The sequence below is a fragment of the Wasmannia auropunctata genome, unplaced genomic scaffold, assembly GCF_000956235.1.
Source record: "Wasmannia auropunctata unplaced genomic scaffold, wasmannia.A_1.0 LD336046.1, whole genome shotgun sequence".
Lineage (NCBI taxonomy): Eukaryota > Metazoa > Arthropoda > Insecta > Hymenoptera > Formicidae > Wasmannia > Wasmannia auropunctata.
The window spans coordinates 1058170-1086091 of NW_012026844.1; the positions used below are offsets into that span (position 1 = coordinate 1058170).

Here is a 27922-nt window from a genome sequence, read left to right on the forward strand (position 1 = left end):
CCAGCTGATGGCTGCTGCTCGCTCTCGGCTTATGCACGTGCATTTCGTATGCTACGTAAATTTACGATGCATAATGGATACAGGGATCGAACCACGAGATTTTCACATTCGAATTTAAAAATTCCATCTTAATAATTTCACCTCCGATGATTTGGTAAGTCATAATTTGTTGTTAAAATATTTCTTTGTTATACCTTTATCAGATTTCACGGTAGAATTTTAGTAAATCTACATTGAGATAATATGAGAACGAGATTCTAATATGCTGCGGATAATGAGAGTTGATTGAACGTAATTATCATTGCAAAGTTAATTCGGTAACATCGCACGTACAGATTAGCTTATAATTTATGCCATTTTACATTAAAATATTTGACTTTCGTTTCACTGCAATTTTGTTCGCGTTTGAAAAAAGAGAGAACACATATGTAACAAAATCCAGCAATATCTTTTAAATTTTTATATTAATCCGCTGTCGCGTTAATGGTACTGCATATCGAATTATGCTGCAAATTGCAATGGCAATTATTAGTTTTTAACTGTGTGTATATTATCCCAGCTAAATGCATAAAACATATAGATGCATTGCTTGCTCCAAGATTTTATCCCATCCACGGAGGAGAAGTTCCTCTCAGATGTACCTTTCTCTCTCGGATGTGTGACGCCGGGTCGGTTATCACTTTGAAATATCTTAGCCACGTATTTTGCATATGGATACGGCCTTTACATATTCTTCCTTAGTGAAGCCATTTCCGCGGGTAAAGCCAAACTTGAGAGCCTCTCGCAATTTTATTGAGAGATCTCATTTTCCCAAAGTCTTATTGTTCGTTAATTAAAATCTCCGGCGTATTTCGTTATCTGCAAATTGCATTTCTCTTTACAAACTATTTGTCGACTTTGCGCGAAACTCGTTTCACGTTTTGTATTTTGCTTTCTTATCAAAAGTACATGAACTTTACGATCTTTCTACATTTCGCTCCAAGTTCTTCGTCAGAGCGAGCTCCGTGCCCGGGCGCTATAACGAAGAAATGAACTTTTAAAAACGAAACCGAGATAAAACAGAAAGAAAAAAAGAGAGAGAGAGAGAGAAAAAACCCTCGTAGCCGGCAAGAAATTCCGTGAAAAACCGGGTGTCTCTCTGATGCGCAAACGAACTTCGTTTCAAAAGAATTTCGTTCTCTTTAAGGCTTACTCCCCTCCTCTCGTCTCTAAGAGATAATTAATATTAAAAATTAAAAGATTGGAAATGATTGACATTTTTGCCTATCCAATTTTTTCGATAAAATGTAGTCAAAGCTGATCAAAGTGTTTAATGAAGGAAAGACGATAGATGTAACGTCCGATATGGACAGCTGTCAACCATGTTAGCTCGTTCGCATCGGCGTAAGTGCATATATGTACTTAAGCCGTTTCATCTATATTGCGCACGAGCATACGCCATATACCATCCAACTAAGTTAGTCGAGTATTTGCGGCGCGCTCCAGCACATGGGTCCCCCCGTTTGAGAGATCGCATCTTCACCGGCCAGTGAGACGGCAATCGATGAGAGGCCGATACGAAGTGGCCGCTGCTATCGATGTTATTACCAGCAGACCGTCGCGTCGACCCGATACGATTTTTCCATCTCCTTCTTCCCGTCGGGAAATCGAAGCTACACTTTGTTTTGAAGATGTTCAATTAACGGTTGTCGTGCTGCATCGATGCACCGGATATAAAGCAAGAGGATAAATCGGAGAGAAGAATCGCGGTCAGGTTTGCGGGAGGATGTAGTGAGAATCCACCGATAAAGATTAAAAATATTTGAAGTAATAAATATAACAGTTATATATAAAGATATAGTTTTCCGATCAAAATTACGGTAATATAAGATAATGATGTATCAATACTACAATAACTACAAATGATCGTTATTTTGATAACAAAATAATTTTACTTTTCTGGATAAGGTAATATTTTTCGCAATAAATTATTCTACGAGAGAAATAATTATTATAATAATAAAATGCTCATTAGTATCAAAAATTATTAAATTGCTTGTTAATTTAATTGTGATATTACGTCTGAATTTAGTATAAAGCTGTGTTTCAATTAGACCAAACATGCGGCGCGCAATATGTTTGGAACTAAAAATTTGTAATATTCACATAAAAATAATATTACTAACAATAAGCATCAAGATTCGCTTTAGACCGCATATAATATTTTCAATAATTTGTAGTTTTCAATAAAGTATTTAGTTTCAATTTTACTTTTCTTTATTCGGAATGAAATATATAATTTAAAATTAAGTCTTACTGCTCGAGATATTTCTTCTTACTTGAGACGTAATAAGATACTTGACACTAGAGATGTAAAAAAAACGTTTTTTTTCTAATAGAAAAAAACATTAGAATAAAAACGTGTTTTATTTCATAGAAAAAATACAAATTTGGTATTTTTTCTAATTCTTTACTTCAAAATATGTTCAGAATCAATGTATTGGCTTTCTCGTTCTGCGTTAAGGTTAAAATGATGATAATTTATATCTACTATCTATAAAATAAAAAATCACGAAAAATTTACTTATATTAAGCAAAATATAGATATTAAATAGATAGCTGAAAAAAAACAAAATTTTGAGAAAAAACGAGGCTTATGTTTTTTTCTTAATAAAAACGTATTGTATACAAAAAATTTTTTTCTATTTACATCTCTACTTAACACGTAATAAGACTAAATCGACCATCGATAAATGCCTTTTTTTTTATGCGCGAAATAAACCGAATTTACTCGCATAAGAGTGGAATGACAATTTGTACTCTCACCAATACGATTCGGTTTATTTCCCTATGGATTTTCCGCGGTTACAGCTTTCTGACGCCGCGCCGCATCGGTGAGGCGAATAACCCTAGCTTCTCTCTGGGATATTTATAAGAACACTTTTCGAACATAATTTTTGAGAGTAACCAATGCGTAATAATATATACATATCCATTTGGAAAAAATAATTTCGATAATATCGTTATACACAATTAGGTATATACTATTGATATTAAGTCTAAATCTATTAAAATATTTATACTCATCTCATTATGTTATTTTATAGAATATATTTCTTCTTACTTATTTTACTATTATGAAAATTTATATTCTCTAAATTATTTAATTACTTATGCATTTTTTTTAAAGATTTTCATGCAATCTTTTTATATGAACCGTTATTTGAGGGCGCTTCACGATACGGTCGCAGGTGACTTACATTTATATATGAGAAATATGGTATGCAAGCGACAAGATGAAGGCTGTCACTCGCAAGGGGCGTCGCGGAATGAATTTATCGCGGAAAAGTAAATGGCAAAGGCAAAGGAGAGGCGAGAAAGAGGTGGGTCGAGAGAGATCGTCGAGTGACCCTTTTTCTCTCGCTCTCCAGAGGTATGCAGATATCGGAGAAAGGAAAAGGACGACAGAGAAATTAAAGTGGACACTGACGGGAATTTGCGCGGCGGAGAGAGATGGAATTTCAACGAGCGCGAGAGCGCTCTCTACTACATTTGTGATTATTAATTTTGCTGCTATCGGTTTTTGGACGAAAATTTTTGATAAGCGCTATTCGTTGTTGACGAACGACGGAAAATTTTCCGGTTTCCGCAAAAATTTTCATAATTTTTGCATCGGCCGTAAACTCGCGGAATGGAAAAGGGGGAGTTTAATACCATCTAAGTGTTCCCTCACACCTACGTGCTTCAGCGCGTCGAGAGAAACACGAGAGGGAGAGGCTTTTCCAGCCAAGACTCGAGGGAAAGCCTGTGAAAGAATAAAAGTGACATGGGAAAATAAAAAACCTAGACGCGTCCGAAGGATTTCCTCGACTTGTCCGAGCAAGGGTGATTTAGTAATTATCAAGTTTGTCCTCACTCGAACGACGGAAATAAGATGAATAGAAGTGAAGGGAAGTAAGAAAAAGCACGATATGAAAGAAAGAGATAGAGATATAGATAGATAGATAGATAGGTAGATAGAAAGAGAGGGAGAGAGAAGGTAAGAAAGAAAAGAGGTGCAAGGGAGAGATAGAGTAAGAATGGTGGATGGTAGATGGAATGTCGTAAGAAGACTACGAAATGATGCAGTAGCTGCGCATTACCGGAAGCGGCAGCCGCCACTCGAATTTATGAAATTGCAATTCCGGCCGCCTCGTTGCACCGCGTCGGAGCAATTTGTCTCGCACGGAAGTAAAAATAATCCAATCCCACCTTTCTCTCTCTCTCTCTCTCTCTTTTTCTCTTTCCCCGGGCTTTTTCCTCGTTGCGATGTGGAATCGTTCATTGTAATTGCTGCGACTCGAGTCACGTAGAGCGATATCGATTTTCGCCCCGAGCGGTGATAATCCGCGAAGACAACAACGATTTCCATTGCGCGCGAATTATTAGCGTGCGTGTTGCGGGATATCGAATTTAATTGATGTCATTGATGAATATGATATGGACAGCGATACAGAGTTATCTTCTAACAGAGTTATCTCAGGAAATATCTTTGAGAAATTAAGAAATTTCTATATATTTTTATAAAATAAACCAATAAGTTCTGAAAACATATTTCTTATAAAAGAAAAAGATTAAATTCTATTCATTATTAGATAGATAAAAAGTTATAAATATTTCAACATTTTTGCTTTAAGAAAAATAACTTGATTAATATTATTTTGTAAACGTAAAAGAAAAGAAATATATATATATATTTTTTTATTATAATTAAAAACAAAAAAGAAAAAAATTGGCTGAAGCCAATAGACATACTTGCTATTTGTTGAATATTCAAGATATTATATGATGACATCTTGTTAACTTAATTCTTGCCATTTTAATATTTTCAAATAATTTTTATTGCACAACTGAGCTGTATACTTAGGTTTCTCCATTACGTGATATGTGCACGTGATATGCCAATAGATAGCGGGCGCTATCGAAATATCTGTCGGCTTCGCGGGAATAATCGTAATATATGCGACGCATGTAATGACATTTTATTATTAATGAGCGACCGCAGAACGGAATAAATGTTAAGGGGAATAAATATTAAATCGATGAACGACATGACGTATTTATACCTGTGTATTATTCCGCGGATCCTGGGATTTCATCTAAAATTACAATGCAACGCCGAAGATAAAAGTGAATGTCAATGATGTGAATAATCATATCGACGATATAATCAGATGATAACGCTTGCATATGAAATATCGCGGTAAAATGATTTAAAAAATCGGCAATTTCTCGCGCCTTTGTTTACTCCTTTTATTAGACTGAGAGCGACGGGAGAGTGCGTTCCCGAAGAGAGATACACGAAAATGCTGGCCACTTAAGCGGGAGGACACGCGGCACGTGCTGCTATTAAAATAACACGTCGCGGGTGTTCCCGTCACGCCGTTTCAGGTTTCTAATGTGGGCCAAACTCGAAGCATCAAGGCGAACTGGTCTTCGCTCGTGGCTTGTCTTTATGTAGGCTGGACATTAAGGTACGTTCCTATCCAAAAATGGAAATCGAATAACGGTATACGGGAACCAAAAGAGGAAGAAGAATAGTCAGTTTAAGACGGGCGAGGTATGTATAACTCTAATCTGCTTCTTAATGTATCTTTATATACGTATAAACGAAACGATACTGGAATACCGTGAGAAAACAATTTCTCTAATGTACGTTCTTTCGCTTCGCGCTGGAAACACGCTGTAAGCTTGAATAAATAATTCCAAGAGATCAGAAGGGCTGATGTAACTTTAAAACTCACACTTTTTGTTACTTGCGCGAAAATAAAGTTGAAAGCGTCGCAGAAACGACTCTCATCTAATTTTTATTTTTTATTTTTATTTTTTTTTGCTAAACGTGAATATATTTTGTTAAAGACAAAGATCGGTGAGACAAAGAAGCATTTATGCAGCTTATTACTTTAAATTCACTATTATGTTTGAAGTAACGTACAAAGTTCCATCCATTATTTAAATTAAAAAATTATAATTAATGGAAATAAATGTGAAAAATATAATGTTGTTTATTTTCTATTCTTTTTGTAGAAAAATGTGCTACCACTCATTGAGGTTATTAAACATTAACTTATAATTAAAACTGAGAATATTTCTAATATCAAATTATTTTCTAAATTAAAATAAATAATAAACCTGCATAATATCTTACGTCTTATATTCTGATGTACATGATTTGCACAAGTGGTAAATTAAAACATTTTTATTTTGTGAAACTTTAAGGTTCAAAATCTTCAAGAATTTAATCAAATGTAGCAATGATGTGATTTACTCATCAAAGACAAGACGGATGTAGAAAAATTCAGCCAGAAAAGTTAATTAAGTCACGATTATCTATCTCAATGAGTTTAAAGTTCTGTTACGTGCAACATGGAAGAAATATTCTTATGATCGATACCGCTATCACTTCCGCGAGAAACTCGCCTCGGTTGAATACGTCCTGACGTTTAATTAATTAAATAAAATTATAATATCCAGTCATTTAATTTAATCTGGCGCTTGCGCCGCGCCTGAAATCCGCGTTATAAATAGGAAATATTCCGAGACGCGTAAATATAGCAATCCGCGTCACTTCGTGCTCCGAGTGCAGCAGCATAACGTTATTACGTTACGTTGCGCTCGCAATCAGTTACGCGTAATCATTGCGGGGGATAATAAACGGTTGCAACAAATTGTGCTGCAGTCGCGCGATGTCGCGGCGATGCCTCATCAGTTACCCCGCTGCATTGAGTTTAACGCGACTAATTGTATACGTATAGTAACGCGCGGGCGTGCGTCCTGAGCTTACATTATACGGCGCTTACGCGGACTTACGTAACTGCTTATGTCGAAAGTTTCAGTCTCATTTTGCCGCGTTTACTATCCAAGAACGATCTCGACGAGAGTTCGTTGTAATTATAGAAAAGTTAAATTATCCTCACGACACTGTTATAGCTCTTTTATAGAAAGTCAAATTCGAAATAGCGGAGTTTTAGCCTCTTTCTATAAGTATACAGCGTTTATGTAGTGGAGTTTTAGAGCTTCTTTCAACAAGTATCACGAAGTTTGTATATCGTAAAATGTGTATTTATCTAACGTGTAGAATAATTTGTTAAATATGGGCTACAGAATTTTTGGAATAATTATACGCGTTTTATACGCCCCAGTAAACCGTGACTGAACAATCTTCCCGATCTTTCCGCTCTCCGGACTATAAGGTGGTTGATGCAGATTTTAAGGACGATTAAGCCACGATTTCGCTACCAGCGACGTTGGCGCATTTACGTACAAGCGACAGAACGTCCCAGCGTCTTTCGCCGGCAGTTGAGATAATTATAGGCGCGGATGCATAATTCCGCGCGCGCGTTAAGCTTATGTTCATCTGTCACGCTCCGAAAAGGTTCACTGCACTCGGATCTACCGTGGCATCGACTGATACCGTCGCGTTCTAACATAGTTAACGTGAAGAGAGACGTTTCACTTCACCTTGCCTTCACTTATATCTATAATGATCCCGATAATTCACAAGAACTATCTTCATGACAATCTCATAAACGTTTAAGAAATATGAATATCATCATTCATAAAATACAGAGCTATTATTATAAAATTTTGTACTTAATTAATTCTATAGCATAATTAATTTTTAATATTTAAACGTATTTGAACTTGTTATATTTTTTTTATATCTAAATATCGTCTATTAATCTCAATGAGTTATTTTTCCATAATTTTCGTAAACGCTATTATTAGTAAAATTTTTCTCGATCTTTGAATTAATAATGAATGGTTTCCATCACATCGCGGATGACAATACACGTTTGCAAATTGGTTCGAGAGCCTGGACAGTCGGGAGCGCGACGCAGGAGCGCGCGAGAAGTGTTTCTGCGAGCAGGACGCGTGTGCCGGAAGCTCACGGCTTTTTGAGGATCGCGAGCGCAGCTAAATAGCCAATTCACCGCTTTGTCGTGGACGAGGCCCACGCCACAAGGCGCGTTTCAAATGCAAATACAGGGACTGCCGCGCGCACAAACCGACCGGCTTAACTGCTCCGTCGGTCGGTGGCAGTAAAGTTTGAGCCCAATAAAAAGAGGAAAGGCAATTTCCTACTCGCTTGCGGAGCTCGCGGAAGCGGAATTTCATAAACACGGGGAAAAAATGGAGGAAATGTAACCTGGCAGTCGTACACGAGCGCGTACGAGGGAAATTGTGATGCCCGACGAAACACCGAGTTGGCGTGCGGAACAAATTTCGGACAAATTTTAAGAAAATAACGATAATGGTAAATAACAATAAAAAAAGTCTATGCGTGTAATAGATCTGTGGCGAGATTACGACAATCCTCAAATATCTTTTGACTTTTAAAGATTGTCGTAGCTTTTGTAGCCGAAAATAATTACTATCATGTGTAAATCACAAAATGCAGATCTTTTAGGTAATTTATGTTACTTGATACATTGTAGATATACATTATATTAGTATTTAAATCAAATAAGAAATATTTATATTATAAATTAATTGTTAAAAAATATCAATTCCTTCCAAAAATAAATAGTATAAAAGTTATGAAATTGTACGTCCATTTTACCGAAGATCAGTGCATATACAATTTTTCATTTTGGAAATTGTGACTCAATATCGACTAAAATACATAGATGAAATATTTTGTCTGCCCGATGGTTTTTGGCTTTGGAGTTGTCGATATAAAATAGAGAAATATTCCATATCACCCATATCTCGTATTTGCACGCATGAACAAGCTAAGCTATTCCGAGACGAACTATTCTGCTGCAATAAGTGAAAAAATTCCGATATATTTGTGAATTTGTTCTTCGTATTTAAGACTGCAAATTTGTACAACAATTTATTAATAAATATAATAAAAATTTTAATTGAAAGGGTAGATTTTGCGCAATAATAGTAATCTGTTTTGTATATCAAATGGATTTTTATAAATGGATTCGCTGCATTATCAATAATGTAAAATTATATATTTTCTTCAGTTACGCTTTCATAATAAAAATCAATTTTTAATTTATCATTATGAGAAATTTTTCAATGTTTCCTATAATTTTCCGCCTGTTAAAATGCTCGTTGAATAATTTAAATAATACAGAATATGTAAACAGCATGTATTTCGTATGAGAAAATAATAAACAAGCGCGCAAATTAAAACGTTTTCAATATATGAAAATACGGTGTGTATTTGCGTTTTATAAATATTATTTCGCAGTCGATTCACGGAGTTCTCTCTTTTCAAAATAATTTTGTACTATCACATTGTGCATATATTATAGGCAAATTAAAGGGACGCAATTAAAAATTAATCGATTGTATGTACGATCAATTTCATCATTACCTACAATTTTTAATTTCTTTAAATATGACGAAATTCCACATGGTACGTGATAGATTAATAGAAGATGAAAAAAAAGGAAATTGAAATTAATTTTTGCCAATCTGATTTTGGTCCATTTCTCTGGAGCGATTGAAACTAATACAAATTACTATCGACATTCAAATCGATTCTGCGAATCGCTTTCATTTGTGCCGCGTACTAAATTTTCAATAATCGTAATTAAAGCTGTATTAAATCTACTATGTTCAAAATCGTCCATTTTGATCAATATTGCAAATTACAACATATCATATAATTATAATTTTTTAAATTTAGCATTCATTTATAATGTTTATAATTTCATTTTGTTAAATATTTCACGAGAAAAAAGTTTAACATTTATTTTTTATACGTGTGGACAAACATTCCATTTAAAGCAGTTTAATATTTTTTTGCAAATATTTTTCATATGTTTTCTGCGTAACGTTAAAATTTTTCGATTACGCGTTCTGATGCAAAATTAATTGCAGTTAGCAGCGCATAGTGTTGTTGGGAGGAGAGGGGAAGGAAATCGATTCTGAATCATCGTTTAAATTGTTTAAAATCAGACTGTCCCGATGACAAAAGCAATGCAGAATTATTTCCAATGCATCCGGTACATTATCGCAAAACCGCTACCATATCGTTTGACCTATCGCGTTACGTTGTACGGTTCGATTCGAAATGGCCACCTATCGCAACGCATCACGCAGCAAATGCAGAACGGAATGCCGCTATAGATAGGAGTAGTGTGTCGCTGTCAAATCGGCTTACACAGTTTCGGCGTGTAACTATACATACAGCATTTGTCGTTATTTTTGGAGGAGAAACAAAATTCCAAAAAAAAAGAAAAAACAAAACAAATGACAAGCCGCTTCGAAAGTAGGGATGACGGGCGACATTTTCTTTCATCCCGCCGGCCAAAGAGAATTGTGAGTGGAAACGAAATGACCGGACTAACGCGCGGGTTAAAGAGAGTTAATCCATTACGGTTACTGTTAAGGCACGTAATGCACGCTTGCACGCGTGCACAAAAACGAAACGGAGGATGCGTCTATTCATGCTCGCGCGTAGAGAATCATCGTGACTTTTACAAGCGCGACCCATACGCCACGGTGTGTTTTCTGCTCCATCGAGTTTTTTATTCCCGTCGCATATGCGGAATTTTATGTGATGATATACGTAACCGAGTTCCAAGTCTGGAATATTCAAAAGAGGTCATTTAAACAAAGCGCTGTGAATAATCAAAAAAATACTTATCGTGTACAAAAACTAAAATGACGTGGGTTAGACAGATTATTTCACTCCGACTGTTATGTGTGTTATATGAAATTTGCGTATTAAGCGATTAAGGCGAAATTAACATTATCTTAATTAGAGCAAAAATATTTTCAAAATGTTAAAGCACCGTTTACGTTGAAAAATTCGTTATATAATCTACGCTTTTAAAACAACAATTTAATGATTGGTTAAAGGATGAATTAATAATAGATTCCATAATTCTCGCGCATACACGTGCATCTCTGTTCACTCACACACGCAAACTCATAACGTTGATTTTACATAGATTCTGCTGCAAGCGTACTCTTTTTTTGTTTCTCTACTTTCGCACATTCGCGGCTGTCATGTATAAATGGAATTTTTACATCACTCGGTTTTTTACGCGGACATTCCGTACTAATCCAAACGCTTCGTAAATATTTCTCTCATAAAAATGCGGAAAGTTCTTCGCGCAAACTGAGAGCACCCGAAAAATGTACTTTGCATGCGTTTAGTAACAACTATGAGTAATAACTTCGTTATACGGCGGAAAAATACAATAATGACGACGAAGGTAGTAAAAAGCATACTCCGACTTAATGCGAAAGTGCCTATAGTATAATAAAAAGAGGACAAATAAATTTTTTTATAAATCTAGCAGTGTACAAACGAGGTACAACATTTTGCAAATGTAATCGATTTTGGATTTTGCTAGAATTGTGAGGGGAGTCTTGTTTTGTGTAACTTGAAGATCTTGTATTAGTATCATACCAGATCACCTAGTCTTGTCCCATATTTGCTTTCGCACACAAACTCGATTTCCGCCTAACCAAACAGTTAAAGTTCATTTAAGTTACGGTAAGAGTAGCACGTACACTCACCCTCCAGACAAAATTTCATCCACTCAAAATTTGAGATATTCAACACACCCCCAATATAATGCATATACATATAGTGTATGTTTTGTATTAACAATGTACGGAAAGCGCTCTGAAATAAATTATTACAGAATATACTATTCCGTTTCTTTAAGCTAGACTTGAGTAAGCCTCTTTTTCGTTTTGAAAAATTATAATTGATGTCGAATTTTTAAAGTCATTTAATTATACATATTTGATGTATAGGACTTCACTAAATAGATGTGTTGTACACAAAAATAATACAAGAAAAAGTGATATGGAATGAATATGATTTTATGAAATCGCCGATATAATTAAACAAATATATATCTATTTTTAATTGTTAAGTAATTCTGCACTTTTCGATATAGTCACCATTTCTGCGAAAGCACAAAATCTTATTTTTGAATATAAAAATTACTGAGTCAAATTTTTCCGATACTCGTTTTCATAAAATCAATATATTAAAAAAAAAACGCGTTTCATTTGACTCATCATCAACGCAAGCAAACTGCACGCTACCTGCTTAGATTGGTCAATTATATTTTTTTTGTAATAATTTCTTAATGACTTAATGTAATATTTTTGTTTACAGACATATTGAATCCGTATAACTTAATATAAAAAATACGCTATACGCATATCGACTATATAATTCGTGTTCCACATTTAAACACATAAAACAGATACTGAAAATAAATATTTCAATTTAAGAAAAAAAGCTGTAATTTTAAATAATAATATGTTTCTCAATTATTTGGAAAAAATTCTACATGTAATATATGTTGTCGCAGTGACGAAAAATAATGTGGCGAAATGGAAAATATTTTATTCACTAATCCTTTAAATCCAACGTGAAATTGTATATTTTTACCGGGCACAAGTTACATACATATATATTCTTTTTAACTTTACAGACGCAGGCGAAGAGGAAATATTTCGTTGAAAAATGAAAAAAATTGCTGTGCGTTCACGCATCTCCTATGCACAAGGTATAAAACGGTTGAAAAACACATGCGAAATCAGTGGCTCTCTTATCGTCTTGTCGTCATTTCATCCCTCTTCGTCATTTCGCGGTGGTGTTTGTTCAGCCGCTAAATGGCATCCACCTTCTCTCTTGATGAATCCTCTCTGCTTTCTCCGACCGCTGCTTTTCGTCTGCTGCGGCAGCGCGCTCTCATTTACGGCTGTTATCTGTGTGCGCGATATCTGTGATCATGTGACGGCTCTTAATGCACGCGTTTTAGCTTTCAGCAAAACGTTCGGCATTAATTGCCAGAGATAATAATATTCATGACGAAGACGAGCACTGTCATATATTTCGCTAAATATTTGAATACTTTGATTGCTTCAATTAACAACCGTCAATTTTTCGGATAAAGCTTTTAAAATATTTTATATCACTGTAAAATGCTTCGCAAGCTGTATATGAGTACATATATCGTCCTTTTGTAACTAATTGTGACTTATGGAAATCGAATATTCAACGATTTGATTATTTTTCAAGTTGTAAAGATATAATAATATTTTATATCGCATATACGTATTGTTATAAGAAATTATAAACATGCATTAATTAAATTCTCGAAATGATATTAAAGGATTACTATACGTTCCCAGATCTTCTCATAATATAATATAATGTATGAGTATATGTTTTCTACCTTTCCGAACATCCAGATCAATTAGTCATCAGGCAGAGAATTTAAGAAGAAAAGACGGATAGGTTGCAAGGATTAACAAGGCTGCTCCATATGATGAAATTCCACGCATTTCCATACAAATCAAATCGCAAAAAAAGCCTTCATGAGTTCCATGTATCTTGTGTAAAATCTAAGCGCCGAAGATTTTATATTCCATCCGTTGACAGCCATATTTCTCCCCATAATTTGCGGAGACACGCTCTTATTATACGAGCACTTTTTTTGTTCTACCAGCGGGGACAGCCGCGCCACGTACGCAAGGTCGTCTCTCGGGAATGTCCTTATTACTCTCGACGTCGCCGAGTGCACGCGCATACTTCCTCTCTCTCTCGTCCCTATCTCTCTCTTTCGCGCTCGCTTTTTTTCCAATTTTTTTTTCAATCGATGCGACGCAATGTGATCGACTATATCGTACCTATCACTAGACATTGGACGCAACTTCGACGACTTTTGCGAGAATCGTAGATATCTCGGCGTGTGTTGCGCCTTCGGGGGGATATCTCAATATCATTTAAAGTTTAAATAAAACGCCATTGCGCGAACTCGAGATATGTCTCGTACTGAATATAAAAAAAAAATTTATCGCGCGGAACGCTGTCTCGAGAAGCCATACTCGTTTTCATAAACTTCTGTGTGTTTACCGTCGCCATCCCGCCGCGAGATTCTCCCCTCGCGACGTTTCCTCGTCGCGGCGGGCGAAGCCGCATTTGAACTTTGTGATATCACTCGTATCGATCGTATCCAGAGCAGCTGGGAAACTTTGTTACCGGCTCTGTCAGCGCGTATCCGTTCCATGGTGTACGCTAAGGCGACATTATGCCCGATTCATATGCCTCGTCACGTTTCTCCTTTTCTATGTCCTGCGACACGATCGGCGCGCACGACAGCTTCCTCTTTCCTCTCTCTCCCCCCCCCCCTCACCCCTTTCGGGGGAAATACGCCTTTCGCGGTACCAGTTCCTCACTCTACGCCGGGTCTCCGTTTCTGTCGCGTAGATACGCGAAGGAGATCGAAATTCAAACGTAGGATATAATGGGGCGATTTCGCCTTGAAACGTCAAGTGGAAATTCTCCTTCCGCCGGATATTGCTCGGCGGTCGATTGATCATCTTTGGAAACGAGGGAGGAGAGGGGTGGGGGGAGGGTATGCGATTGAAAGCGCAACTTTTCCCGATGCCTGACTCAAAAGCGGCAGTAACGCGTTGCTTTAAGGGCTGTTTGCGCTGAAGCGGCAAAGAACGACCATGCGTTTCGTACATTTTTCAATGCACGAAATAGGTATAGACGCGATCGTGTTTTGACGTTTGATCGTTCAATGGTGACGACAGTTGGGTAAAATCTGGATTTTTTGAATAATATAATGTTACTGTGAGACTAAAAAATTATATGTGTACCGAGTAAATGACAAATATGTTCTGCACGGAGATAATTTTCCAGTGGTGTCAAGCAATTTCCTCATTCACCCTATGCGTGTTTCGTGTCGTTTTTCAATTATATATTTGAATAGCTACAGCTATAGCGTACGCTTAAATTAACGATAATTATATATTTAGATTACATATCCGAGCGTTATATGATCCGTAATTAACGTAAGATAATTGACATGTGATATTCGGTCATATATTACAGGACATTCCTCCGCATGACATAATAATATTCTCACCTCGCATTGCCGCTACCTCACCGGAGGGTGAACAAATTACCGCCGCGATTTTTTACGACGTTTATAATTGCGGAACGCAAGCGCGGAACCCAACTTTAATTTCACCGCGCGCGTGTCCGTTGTCAGCAAACTGCGGGCCATCAGTTTGATTGCATTAATCCCGAAATTGCCGCATCCGCCACGTCCGAATGCTATTTGTCGGATAACGCGTTTATGCGCGACGTGTCGCGTGTGATTTAGCTATAATCCGAATCCGCGTTTCTCTTCCGCGAGGTCTTCCCCGCACGGGAATATATCATTATACTGAATCTGATTTATGGAGATTTCTGGATTCGTCCCAGAAATCTTGCGTGTCACAACTTCGATACGCGCGAACTTTTTCTTTTTCCCGCGTCCCCTCTTCTAATAAAATATATTTCTACGCGCGTTCGGACGTTGTAATATTGAATTAACGTATACAAGCTGTCACACGTGTACCGCAAAATAACAAGAATTCGATAATAATGCGATAACAATTGAAGCACCCCCGATGGACGATATTACGCGTGATTCTGTATTTGTAATGTAATTGCATCCCTTGCATTATGCCGCGTAAAACGTTCTCCAATTCACCAGCGTATCGCCGGCAATGCGCGCCGCGAAATTAGTCGAGCGCCAACATTAATCTATCCGCCCTGTGAAAATCATGATATCAAACATTAACAAGTCTGACGGCTCTTTTAACAGCGAGTGCTTTCGACGCGCGTTACGCTCCAAATGAATGACACGCTAAAATGAAAGTTCGGTCGTTTCCCGTTCGCCTTTTATTCGCGCGTGCAACGGTGATCAATATCGGGTAATACGTTTCCGTATAGCGCGCGCGGATTTTTGTATTAATAGCGATATTGGCGATTGTTGTGAGACAGCGAGATATTAACGACGGTAATAATAATAATGGTTTGTTTTTACGTATTGGCATTCACAAATTTAATTAACGGAAGATACAAAATTTCGGCGCGTATATATACGCTTTACATTAATTAATTCGTGAATCACTTCAATTGGATATATCATAACTGCAACGATTGAATGTTACATCACCATTTTACAGTTTATGTATTAACTTCAATCACGACGTTAATTTGTAAATAAGATTTGCGCGTCTTTTTCAATTAAAAAAACTGAATATTTAAGGCTACTTAAATATTTGCAGACGTTTCTTTATTATTAAGTTTTCAATTATCACGGCTCTAAACAAATGATTTAATGTGTGTGTGTTTTTTTTGAGTGTGTGCGCACATACATAAATTTACGCATCACAGAGATGTCTAAATTAGAACGGAGTAACAAAACGGTACCTCCTTGGCGCTCATTCCATCGGCGAAACCATTACAAAAGGATTTTGTCCTTTGCATCCGTCTTTAAGCCTACTCAAGCATTTATATACGTAGACGACATCCCCGATTAATTTACGTGTTCCTGACGCGCGACTTTGAATTCTAGATGGGGAGCACACAGTACCCGTTTTCGACTTTATCTTCCCTCTCTCGTTATAACCGTCCGGAGGGGCACAAATCGCCGAGAGTGGTATTCGTTTAATTAGTTGCAGCAGAGGCAAGCAAAGGCAAAGCGTTATCGGAATAAATTAATTATTAGCTGAAATTACCGAATAATTAAATTTTTAAAAAATTGTTAAGGAGAGCTTTTAATTTAATCTTATCACTGCGAGATGTTGGTTCGTTTTTTATTCCGTCTGAACATAAAGATTTTTAGATTTCGAGAAATCTCTCACAAGAATTTCACGTGAGTACTAGTTGTATTGATCGTAACGAGATATAAAGCATGTTGTTACACGAAACATTCTCATATCTAACACGAGTCATACGAAACGCCTGGCAACAAATCACGCGAAGGACACTTTTTCCACTCCGACCCTTACTTTGTTACTTTACTTGCACCGATAAATCCGTCGCGCGAGGTTACCACCGGCCCCATCCTTTTTTTTCCTTCCAACGGACGCGAACAACTCGCCCCCCTTTTCTCTCCCGACACGACAACCAACATCTCTCTTCGTAATAAACATCGGGCAGCAGCCGTAGGGAAATGTCGGCAAATCGCAGTCGGGGGCCGCGCGTGCATAGGTAACAATGGTTGACGGTGGACAAAGGAATCCACTATCAATAGGGCGACCCCTCCGTCCGTCTGACAATTAACCCCATCGAATTCTCGGTTCCCCACTTTCTTGAAAATCGACGCGCGCCTCTCGCCTCGAGAGGGCTGCTCGCACCCCTGACAATAAAGAAACATTTTTGGCCGGTTTCCAGGTTTCCGGTTTGAATAAATGCACACGTCAATTTTCTATGGTTATTGAAATCATTTTTTTTACGTCTATCGATTCGCTTCTTTTTCGCGTCATAAAAAATTAATCTTCCAGAAGAAAGAGTGCTTAGATAAAATCAATCTTTTGATAAAAAAAAATTGATTTCAATTGAACTAATTATGACGTTTAATAACATTAATCTAATTGCGCAATTTCATCTGTGCCACTCGAAGTTTACATAAAAAAATATACACTTTATCCGCGATCGCGACATGTTTGCCAATACTCTACTTCAAATGTAGACAATGGATTTCGATATCAATGGGCGTATATACGCAGCCCCTATCTGTTCGATAATTAACTTCTGGCTTAGGGGCTGTTTGAGTTTGGGAGTTCGTGTGGAGTTCGTATGAGACGATTTATAATAGCAGGTTTTAATTATATCGAGCTCTGTCTTCCTATTAAAGATCAAAGAGCATCAGATAATTACGCGTCACTTGATTTGTATCCGGTTGTGCCCAGAAAGTTTAAATAAATTAAATGTTGTTCGGTTTCTTAAATTTATATCGCGAAGCTGGTTTAGAATTTGCCGTTGTTACCTGTGCATCTGCAAGGATGCGCCGCATCAAGGCCAAGGTGGGGTGCGTTGTGAGATCATTTTGAAGGGCAAGCGCCTCGCCTTCCTTGTTCAAACGATTCAAAGTCTTCAGAGCTGCAATCAGAGGAAAAAAAATCAATTGCAAATGCTGTAGTAGTATTAGGCTGTAAAACTTGCCTATCTGTTAGTCTCATAGAAAAGTCTTAAGCTTTGAAATACACGTTTCTCGTAGGAAACATTCGGCAGAAAGAGACGTTGTTAACATCGGCATTACAGTGTTTTACAGCTCATTCAGGAGTCGTAATGTGCGATTTGGCGGCAAGTGACCGAGCTTTGCGGAAATTGTTGGCACGTGAAGGGTACTCGCGCGGGTATGTGCGCCATTGGGTCGCGTTAATCCTTTCATCCGAGACACGCGAGGAGTCAGAGAATTCCCAAGCCCGGACCCACCAAGATGGCCGGTCTCTCCCCGGCTCGTTCGTCTCGTATTATCTTCACCCGGCCCGGTGGTTCGAACGGCGGGATAATTGAATTCCCGTGGTAGTCGGTGGTCGTGGCGCGAAGGTGGAAAGGCCGGAGGCGAGAGAGAGAGAGAGAGAGAGAGGGGGGGGAGGGTTTGCCAAACTGTTATCGACAAGTTCGTGAGAGGAGCTCGTTTTGCAAAGGTGCCCGAGTAAGCTCAGGGATAGACACGCGCCTTCGACACTACCACGATATCGCGCGAAAGCTACGTGCTTCGGCGTAGAGCTCTTAAAAGATGGAAGTACGTGATGCTCTACTTTGACCCATTTTGTTATACTTTCGAACCCGATGCGGAATTAGAAGTTTAGGCGCATGAGTTGCGTCCGCGCTACGTGATCACAGGCTTAAACAGAATTGACAGGAGAATTTTGCTCCGTTCCAAAAGGTTCGTTTTTGTCGCTTTCATCAAACCGCCGCACACCGCCGTCGTCAAAGGAAAACGGGTAAGTGCATCCTGACAAACGATCAGACTTCCCTGCAGAGATAGAGATAGTGAGAGTAGCGGTGGAATTATAATGCCGAATAATAAATTCTGGAACTCTCCGTGAGAGCTTAAACGCAAATTTAGCGAGATGCATATGTAGCCGGTGATGCGATGTCGGCTTTGATGTGGCGTAAGCAAAATTCGAGGCGGATCCGTAAACCGCACGACGCAGGTATATATTACTATAACGAGTCTCGTTAAAAATGCATTTTGACTTTAAAAGCGGGACTGAGATACGCGACGGGGAGTTTCAAATTTGCGCGATTAACGCTACATTGAGCAGTACGAAAGTATATGCGGCCGGTTTGAAATCTCTCGCAAATTCATCGGAAAATATTAAATCGTCCAAAGCCAATCGTGGACCACGCGAGAGCGTATAATTGCATTAACGGCGTGTTTTGCCGCTATCACGCGCCGCTGCTACTTGATGATAATTTAACGATGTTTATCGTTAATCCAATTTTAATCGTGCGCACGATTTTTCGTACAAACGTGCCAACGAAGCGCTTCAAAGTTTTAATCTAAGCGCGAGAACAAATTTGCCACTCTGTCGCGTAAATCGATATCGCGACGGAGACGGCATCGGGGACGATTAGAGTATTATTTGTTGCGCCGGAGTTGCAATTAAGCGTAATTAAACTGCCGCTTGTGCCAGCGCGGAAGACCTGGACTACACCGGAGAAACATGTTTTATCGACAAGTCTTGTTTGTTGAAGACAAAGGTCTCTCTCTTGTCGATAAGATACGAATCCTAGATCGTCTTTCGAGCAGATCCTCGGGCGCCCTGCAAAGTCCTAGAAGGTTGAGCGTATTATCACCAGATCTCGAGAAACAACTGGTCGTAAAATTGCTTCTCGCCTATGAAGATCGAGGGAAATTGAACTTTACAAAGATGGAATTAAATGTATCCTCAAAGTAAACAAAAAAAATGAGATAACTTAGCTGCAGCTGTGTCATTTTACAGAATATCAGATCACTGTCTACTTATCATTTTCTTCAAAATTAAATACAGATAAAAATAAATTACAATGTAAAAAGTATCTACATTGAAAAGAAAGTATTGAGCAATTTTAACGTTATACATTTACGAGTTAAAAAAAAAGATTAACAATCTTTTCGATTTCGATCAATTATCGTCAACTCGAATTTCTGTTTGACATCTTTAAACCGATTGATGAGCGAGTGTGCAGAAAAAAAACACGCTCGAATAAGTAGATCGGCAGAAATCCTTTTCCCTCACGGAAGTCTGATCTCGAGATTGTAGCGGTTCTCTTCAAACACAGCAGGAAGCACTCTCACATCAGAAACGTCGAGCATCCTTACCGAATAATCTCGCGCGATCATTACTACCCTAACTAAAAGAAGGAAACTCGGTAGTTCTTCGTGCCGGAGATTTTCGATTAAACGGCTGCACACTTCCGCATTAAAGATTAAACCATAATTGTTCGTAGCACGCTTTTCGCAAGGTAACTTCACGCAAAAAAATATGTACGTTTCAAATTTTCACGAACGTGGGTTAGGGAAATTAATTATTTGTTTAAATAAAAAAAAACGCGTAATAAATTTTAAATTATTCAGCAACCGATATTTTCAAAAAAAAGGTTCAGCTTTAATTGTAAACAAAAAAAAAACGTTTTGTCTGTTAGATCGTCAAATTTCATAACTTTTATGCATTTACTCCATCGAATTTATATCATTATATAGTAAAAGTATTTTCAAAAAAAGGTTCAGCTTTTATGAACAAAAAATAAACATTTTGTCGGTTAGATTGTCAAATTTCAAAAGTTTTATGCATTTACTCCATCGAATTTATATCATTATATCATAAAGAAAGGTGTCAAACTGACTCGCTGACTCAGTTCGTTTCATAAATTTCCCAAAACTCGCGTTTACGGCGCTCTCGCAAAGCCGGCGAACGCGGAATGAATCAGCACGTCGACACGAGCCACCGAAACGATAAATCTCGCGTGCAAACGCGAGGCGAAAACGTGCTCTCGCGAAAGTAGGCGACCGCGCTGAAATATTCCGCGCGATGTCGATACGACAACGCTTGGCCGCGTTGTAGCGTCCTCGCCTCGGCACACCTATATAGCCCCGGTTCGCGATATACGCGCGTCAGAGTGCACGGCGAGAGCGGTTCATGGGTTGCTCCTGGATGGTCCTTCCAGGTCGGGGGTATATAGGTCTACGGCAAACACGGGCGAGAAGTAGATACGCCTCCGCCGTTTCCTCGGCGCAGCAGGGGAGTTGCGGGAACGCCGTACTGATATACGGCGCGCACCCGATATTATGCGCCTCCCGTGTGTCGGAAGCGAGATTCTTTATGAGGCTTTACACCGACTCGGAACTGTCGAGGTCGGCTAATGCGAAACAGGAGCCCCCTTTATGGAACGTTCGGCGTACAGATAAAGCAATACTGGATGGCGCATCGTTTGCGGAGGCTCGGTAAGAGGGACGTTTTACGACGGGAGTTGTTGGTTCAACGTTAGTCTTCTGGTGCCCGAATAATTGTACATCGAGAGAATCGAGCACACACGCGGATGCACATCGGCTGATATCGGATTGGAGGTAAAGAACGCGTCGACGATTAGACCACGCGTCATTTACATAATGCATTATGCGAACGCTAAGATTTCGCGTGTGATTTCACGTTTAAAATGCAGCGCGGCGGTCGCAAATCATAACCGCGACACGTATCATTCCGCGACTTCCGGGACAACCGAGACGTGTGTGGTGCGTTACGACCTTTCGGGTCCGCTATCTATCACGTCTTGCAATTCTAACTTTCTCGACGTCGACGGAAAACGAATGAATGACTGGTCTGACAAGTAATGAAAGTTAAATCTGCGCATGCAGGAGCGCAGAATCGCATAAATCTTGCAGGGAAATTAACGGCGGCTGAATTGACAGGCTGGCTATTGTATCGACGCGCGAATCCATCCCACTTGTTGTAAAATTGAAATTCTTTTTTCTCTCGCGTTTCAACGCCCAGTACAGTTCCGTGTGTGTTAATAGCGAACGAGAATTTTTGTAATAATCGCGCTCAATTCGCGGAAACGTATTCCGATTGCATGATGCGCATCTTAATGCATGCCCGACATATCGCAACGAGTTCGCCCGTAATCCTCGAGACACCGGGTACCAGAATTACCTTGTGCTTAATGTATATATCCGGCAGAGCGCATAGTTTACCGGTATGACTTCCGTACAGCGGCGCGTACACAGCGCGCTGGAAACAGGATTAATGGATTAGCGATGTTTTGAATTACAAGCGAAGTGTAAGCGGGGCAAATATTCTCTCTCTCTCTCTCTCTCTCTCTCTCTCACTCACTCACTCACTCACTCACTCACTTACTCACTCACTAACTCTCTCTCCAATTAGAGCGAAATTCTACGGCAGTAGAATACGAAGCTTCAAGTTACGGCGGAATCGGCGCACCTGCAGGAACCCCCGAGAGCCGTCTCGGGGTGAGCCTTTATAAATGCAGACTATTCCGCCGCACGCTCGCAAAACGGAAGATCATTCATTTTACATAAGATACGAATCTGTCATCCGAATATTAAGACAGAAGAAATAGATGAAGTTTGAAACGTTATATTATATTATTATAACCATAGCCACTGCACCGAAGGAACAATTTTACTGGAGGGACTAACAAATTTTGCTAAATATAATTCTGTCGGACCATCAAAATAATTTTGCCGGAAATTCAAACTGATTGTTAGAATATCAAAACGTTTTACAGAAATGTTCGCTCATCATTCTGAGTTTCCAAATAAAATTGTTTTGATGGTCCAACAAAATTGTTTTCGGATCTATAACCAGCCTAGCTGTAACCAAATTTTTAGACCTTCCAGCAAAATCATTTCTTCCGTGTGTAAATAGAAAAATCTCAAAGCGGAATTCTCTCTTACGCACAGAGAGAATTTTTTATTTCGTATCGCGCTGTCAATCAGAAATATATCGAGGTCGAGGCAGACTGCAACAAGGAATGACCCAATGTATAGTTTGTTAGGCTGATGTTGCAGCGTCCACTCTGCAGTGAAAGCGAGATTCTTTATGGTTTATTACCCGTTGGAAACATATCGAGCCTGCCGCGAGGATACATGTAGTGCAGACACGAAGTAGACACGAGCGATATGTACATGGCAATAAAAGTCATAACAGGATATGATGCATTATATATATGATATATGCAGTGTCGCGACGCGTTACCATCAAGCCATGTGACCCAAGTCCGTGTACAAAGTAACATCGTGCTAAAAGCGACAACACATACCTAAACGCGACGCACTCGAGTAAACAATTAACGCGTAATTAATAACCGTAATCGCGTACGATACATCGGAACGTGAAGTGCCGTGTGTGTTTTGCTTACGACTTTGATTGACGCCATTTCCAAGATAAGCCCGTAAGTGCCTTGAATTTCCGGCGGAAACTTCGCATGGCGGATACCGCCGAGGCTTGAAACCTAGCACGATGTTTATCGCTTCCCAAGCACCAGAAAGGGGGAGGGGAGAGAAATCCCGCGTGTGTAACCACAACCTGCCCCCGGGAGAGTGACCAGGAACTGTCGTCGGACTCACCTTCCTCGTAGGGCTGCGCGCGTTTGGCGAACGCCCTCGAGAAAACGCCGCCGCCGCCGCCGCCGCCGCCGCGCGGCTTCGAGGCGTCCACGCCGTTTTCTACGACCGCGCTCATTTTCGCGAGTGGTTCTTCACCGAGCGTGCGTTTGCCGTGGACGTATCTGAAATTGACATATTACACGAAACGTTCTCATGAAAAACTATTGAAAACGATTATTGAACGCTCCCGGCGCTCTTCGACATTCGGTCCCATATCGAAACTTTTCGACTCGACACGCCAGTCGACCGGATATTGGATTTCGGCGGAGGTATTCAAATTTCAAATGCTTATATCATGAATTAAGGTGCGTTTAATATAAAGTAGTAAATAATAAAATAATTTAACAAAACTAGACTCCGCGAGTAAAACGACTTTCTGCGAATCAGTTGGTTGTCTTATTAACTCTAAGTTATTATTACCCCACGATTCTGGAAAATCCAAGCAAAAAGATAATTTTTTTTTCAGTTATACAAAAGAAAATTTCTTCTGCTTTAAGACTTTATAACTTTTTCCTATTTTTGGTCCCAAAATGAAGTTCCTAGATAGAATTACGGTAGTTCGTTAACTTAAGCAGATTTTGGCGTTTTAATTAAAGAAGATAAAAAATATGTCTGCCTGAGATATGTGCAGATAAAGGTGTTCTCTCAGACTTAATGAGAGTAACGACGTAAGCAAAAATTGAAGATAATAATCTAAGGTTAAGCGGCTTTTCCTCCCTTTGTGCTGCGTTGAGAGGTATATACTGATTATGCAGCGTACGATGTGGATTTATATGTAATCTCATTAACCTTTCGTGATTAGTGCATTAGCGTAAGACCACCACAATTTACTGGCGGCGCTCGTCGAATGCATAATACAAGTGCGGTTTTCACGCTGCTCCGGGGGAATATAATGGCAAAATTGTAGGGGTACACGTCAATGTGTTAATTAATGTAATTTATACGGTTCTCTCTCGCATCTGACGCCGCGTAAAAGTTAGTTTGTGTCAGTAACTCGTGCTCGAACAACTCGTATAGATAGAACCGCGTCGTCGCAGATATCACCCACATTCACAACGACAAGTTAATTTGTGCGCTACGATTAGTGAGTCTCTTTCTCTCTAATTAAATTTAGATTGCCGGTTATGTATGTGTATGAACGGAGGGAACATTATTATAGAAAAATGCCGTCGATCTTTATCAATGCTCGGAAGAATCATCATCGATATAATTACGTTTTTTTCGTATATCATTTCTATTTAATTCAAGAAAAATTTAACAATTGAACGATTTCATTAAGATAGAGAGAAAAATAAATGGAGTTTCCTGCAAGTTCACTTTAATTCGCTTTCCGGGCACTTAGACTTGGCGCGCGCGTATCAACATTCGCTTCAGGAAGCTGCATTATCATAGAGGCACTGTCCTCGCGCAAGCTTATGTTTACGTAACGCAGCACCGCATGCACAGAGAGACCCTCGTTACTCGCCTCGGGGATGACGCCATTATACGGAAAGTCCGTATTGGCGGCCGGCGAGCAAACGACTACGAGCATATAATAACAGCGTGCGCTCGCGCTCGCTGCGCGCCGTCGATATACTCTCCCCGAAAACGGCGCGGCACCCCCATATTACACGTCATCCTGTGCACACACGTGTGCGAGCGCGCGCGCACGACGTTAGCGCGCGTATCGTCACCCCTCTTGTCGCCTCGAGACCCCGCCGTCGTTCATTCGATCGTCATAATTTATCATTACGCACGGGGAAAGACGCGCTCGATAAATCCACGCCGTGTTCGACCGCGTTAGCATTGATTTATGCACTGTGACGTGTGGTGGTACACGGCCGTAAAGGGAGATCTATCGCGCGCCCTTTACCGCGCGCGTCGGTCGGCATTGGAGATCAACCCTTCCGCGCCGGCGTGCGTGCGCGCCGGAGAGACCCGATGGAAAAAAAAATGTCGACTTTTCATTTCGTACGTGACCCTTCCAGTTCTGAAATATTCGGCGCGATACGATCGTCATACACGGAACGACGGTGCCAGTGACAAATAATCCGGCGAGCGCGTGTAAAACGAAGGTCTGAAATTCGAGGGAGAGGCGGGGGGGAGGAGCTCGCTGCTTCACAAAAAAGCTCGGATCAATTATTCAGAGAGGCAGCGACGTTTAACACATTTATTAATTATAGTTTTCGCGAATTCACTTTCGGCGAGTTGGCTCAACGGGCAGCGTTAAAGGATTTAGCAGTTAGTAATTTCGTTGCGGAGTTTAACTTTGATTATGCGATTTAGACTATTTTTGCATAGCAATGCTCCAATCTGAATAAATTCGCGTGCTCCGCTCCGCTCCGCGGGCGGGCGATTAAACTAAACGTTTCGCCATTTCAATTTCTGCCCGCGCGCGCCCGCGATTGAATACGCTTTCACATTTAGCGCGATGCACGGCGATAGCACGTAACGAAACGGTTAAACAATTTCGTTTGTTTCATTGCTCCGCATTCACACTCGAGTTAGCGTCGCATTCAGAGCTAAGCGCTGCCGTCCGTCCGAGACTTTTTTCATTAGCGAAATTTTCATTTAGCGAAAAACAAAAAAATTTTCCCACGGATATTTCATGTCGTCCTTTATTTATTTGTTTATTTTTTTAAATAAATATCGAAAATCACAGACGCGTAACATGAACGGATTATTAATTTCGAGGGAAATCTTCGTAATTTGTCCGAATAAATCGAGATGGAGACGTGTTCACCGTTTTTTTCATTACGAATCCAATCAACGGATTAACGGATTAAGGAACGCGTTGCGAGATATCCCATTCCCGTGCGAGGCATTAAAAAAAAATTGGATGTTTTATTATTCTAGTATATTTATGTCTCGACGACAAAAGCAGCGTGGGGATTGCATTACGTGGGCGTTTAGACTCGATAAATTCTTGCGGGGTTGCGAGTCGACGCTCCTGATTTATGTACCGCGACAGCAGAACTCATAAGGGAGATCTATTGTCGTTTTTCCATTCTTTCTTCCCCGTGGTCCCGTGGAGCTACGCGCGGAAATCTTTGTCGGTGATTTTCAACTTGGTAAAGATTTAAGATGGCAACATCCGCGCGAAACTTTGTCTTTACTAGATGGAGTATTATTGTTGCGTCGCCGTACAGTGGAATCTTATATTTTTTTGACTTATATTTTTTTAACACGTTTTTCGTAAACTACGAGTAAGTGACTCCTTAAAATGCATAAGAATTATTCTCTACGGGATACGTTTGTTAATTACTCGAAAAAAATATTCTGTTTCGTTAATGCAAATTATTATTGTACAAGTATTGCGGACCTTCCTGTTTTCTATACCGTTTCCAGAGAATTTTCTCTACCTATTTAACTTGAGTAACTTTATGTATTTCGATCGAACAATCCAGACTGTTTTTTGTTTGTTATTGAAGCTTATTTCCATATCGTGCGATTTATAATTGAGAAGCTCGTGTAATTCTATCTACATTAGCTGCGTTAATAAACTTCGAGTGAGCGTAACATGATGGAAATGAAGTTCACAGCGTACCGTGAACCGCGGAGAGAAATTACTCGCTCGCTTTACGGTTTCATTCGTATTGATGAACTTCCGCGAATAAACACTTTCGCGCTGACGAAAGAGGGAATAAAGCAGCCGAGGTTGAATAGAAACGATAAAGTCGTGAATGAATTGAGCCACATCCCGCAGAATGGAATCAACCCATAAATCGGAGGATAAAGTCAACTACAGAATTAAATACCATCCCCCAAATTAGAGAGAGATTTAAGATTATAAATAAACTGAAACAAAGTGCAGTATGAAATCGATAAAGTGCAATATACAAGATAAAATAAATAAAATTAAATTAAAAGAAATTATTTTTTGTTGGAAACTTGCATTTGCAATTTTTCAAGGCTTAACGTGTCTATTCTTTTAATATGTTACATATATATATATTTAATGTAAAAATTATTACACAAAAATACGTAAATTATTAATAATAATTACACAAATTATTGAATAAAAAACAACGAAGTGACTGTCGAATAAACGAACTTTTCCAAGACACAATTTATGGTATTCTATAATAGATCCCTTCTTATCCCTCAAGGACGGATAATAGGTAATGACCCAGCTGTGTTTCACGATGGAGTAATAATTTGTGTTATTACATCCCTAGAAAGTGTTATTGTCAGGTTCGGAATTACGGGAGTTTGCTATCGCTATACGACCCCCTGGTGCCCAATTTGAAAATGGACACCACCACCGGCCGCTTTGACGATCCCTTTAGCCGTACTCATTTGGGAAATGACGAAGTTTCGCCTGCTTTTCTTCATAAAGCAGTTTGCTAACTGCCGTATTGAAAGTCCGATTGGAAGTTGGATTTAATTTGGCGAGAAGGACCTTTAGGTAATAATAGATTGGACACGTTTAATTAAAAAGGATGTTTTAAAGATTGGGGTTGGCGAGTAAAATGTATGCGCAAAATTATAAAAAAATTTTTCTACGCACTGATTCTTGT

General features: G+C 39.2%; 1 protein-coding gene across 1 annotated transcript in view; it reads right to left on the reverse strand.

The window, feature by feature from the left end:
• The window catches only part of LOC105451750 (liprin-beta-2), a 55414-nt gene extending 31915 nt beyond the window's left edge, over positions 1-23499 (reverse strand). The window contains exons 1-2 of the mRNA XM_011692405.1: positions 23385-23499; positions 17793-17905 (exon numbers count right to left, since the gene is read on the reverse strand). Of these exons, the coding sequence (XP_011690707.1) occupies positions 17793-17905; positions 23385-23499 (228 nt within the window). The remainder of the gene's footprint in view (positions 1-17792; positions 17906-23384) is intronic.
• Between the last annotated feature and the right edge of the window lie 4423 nt (positions 23500-27922).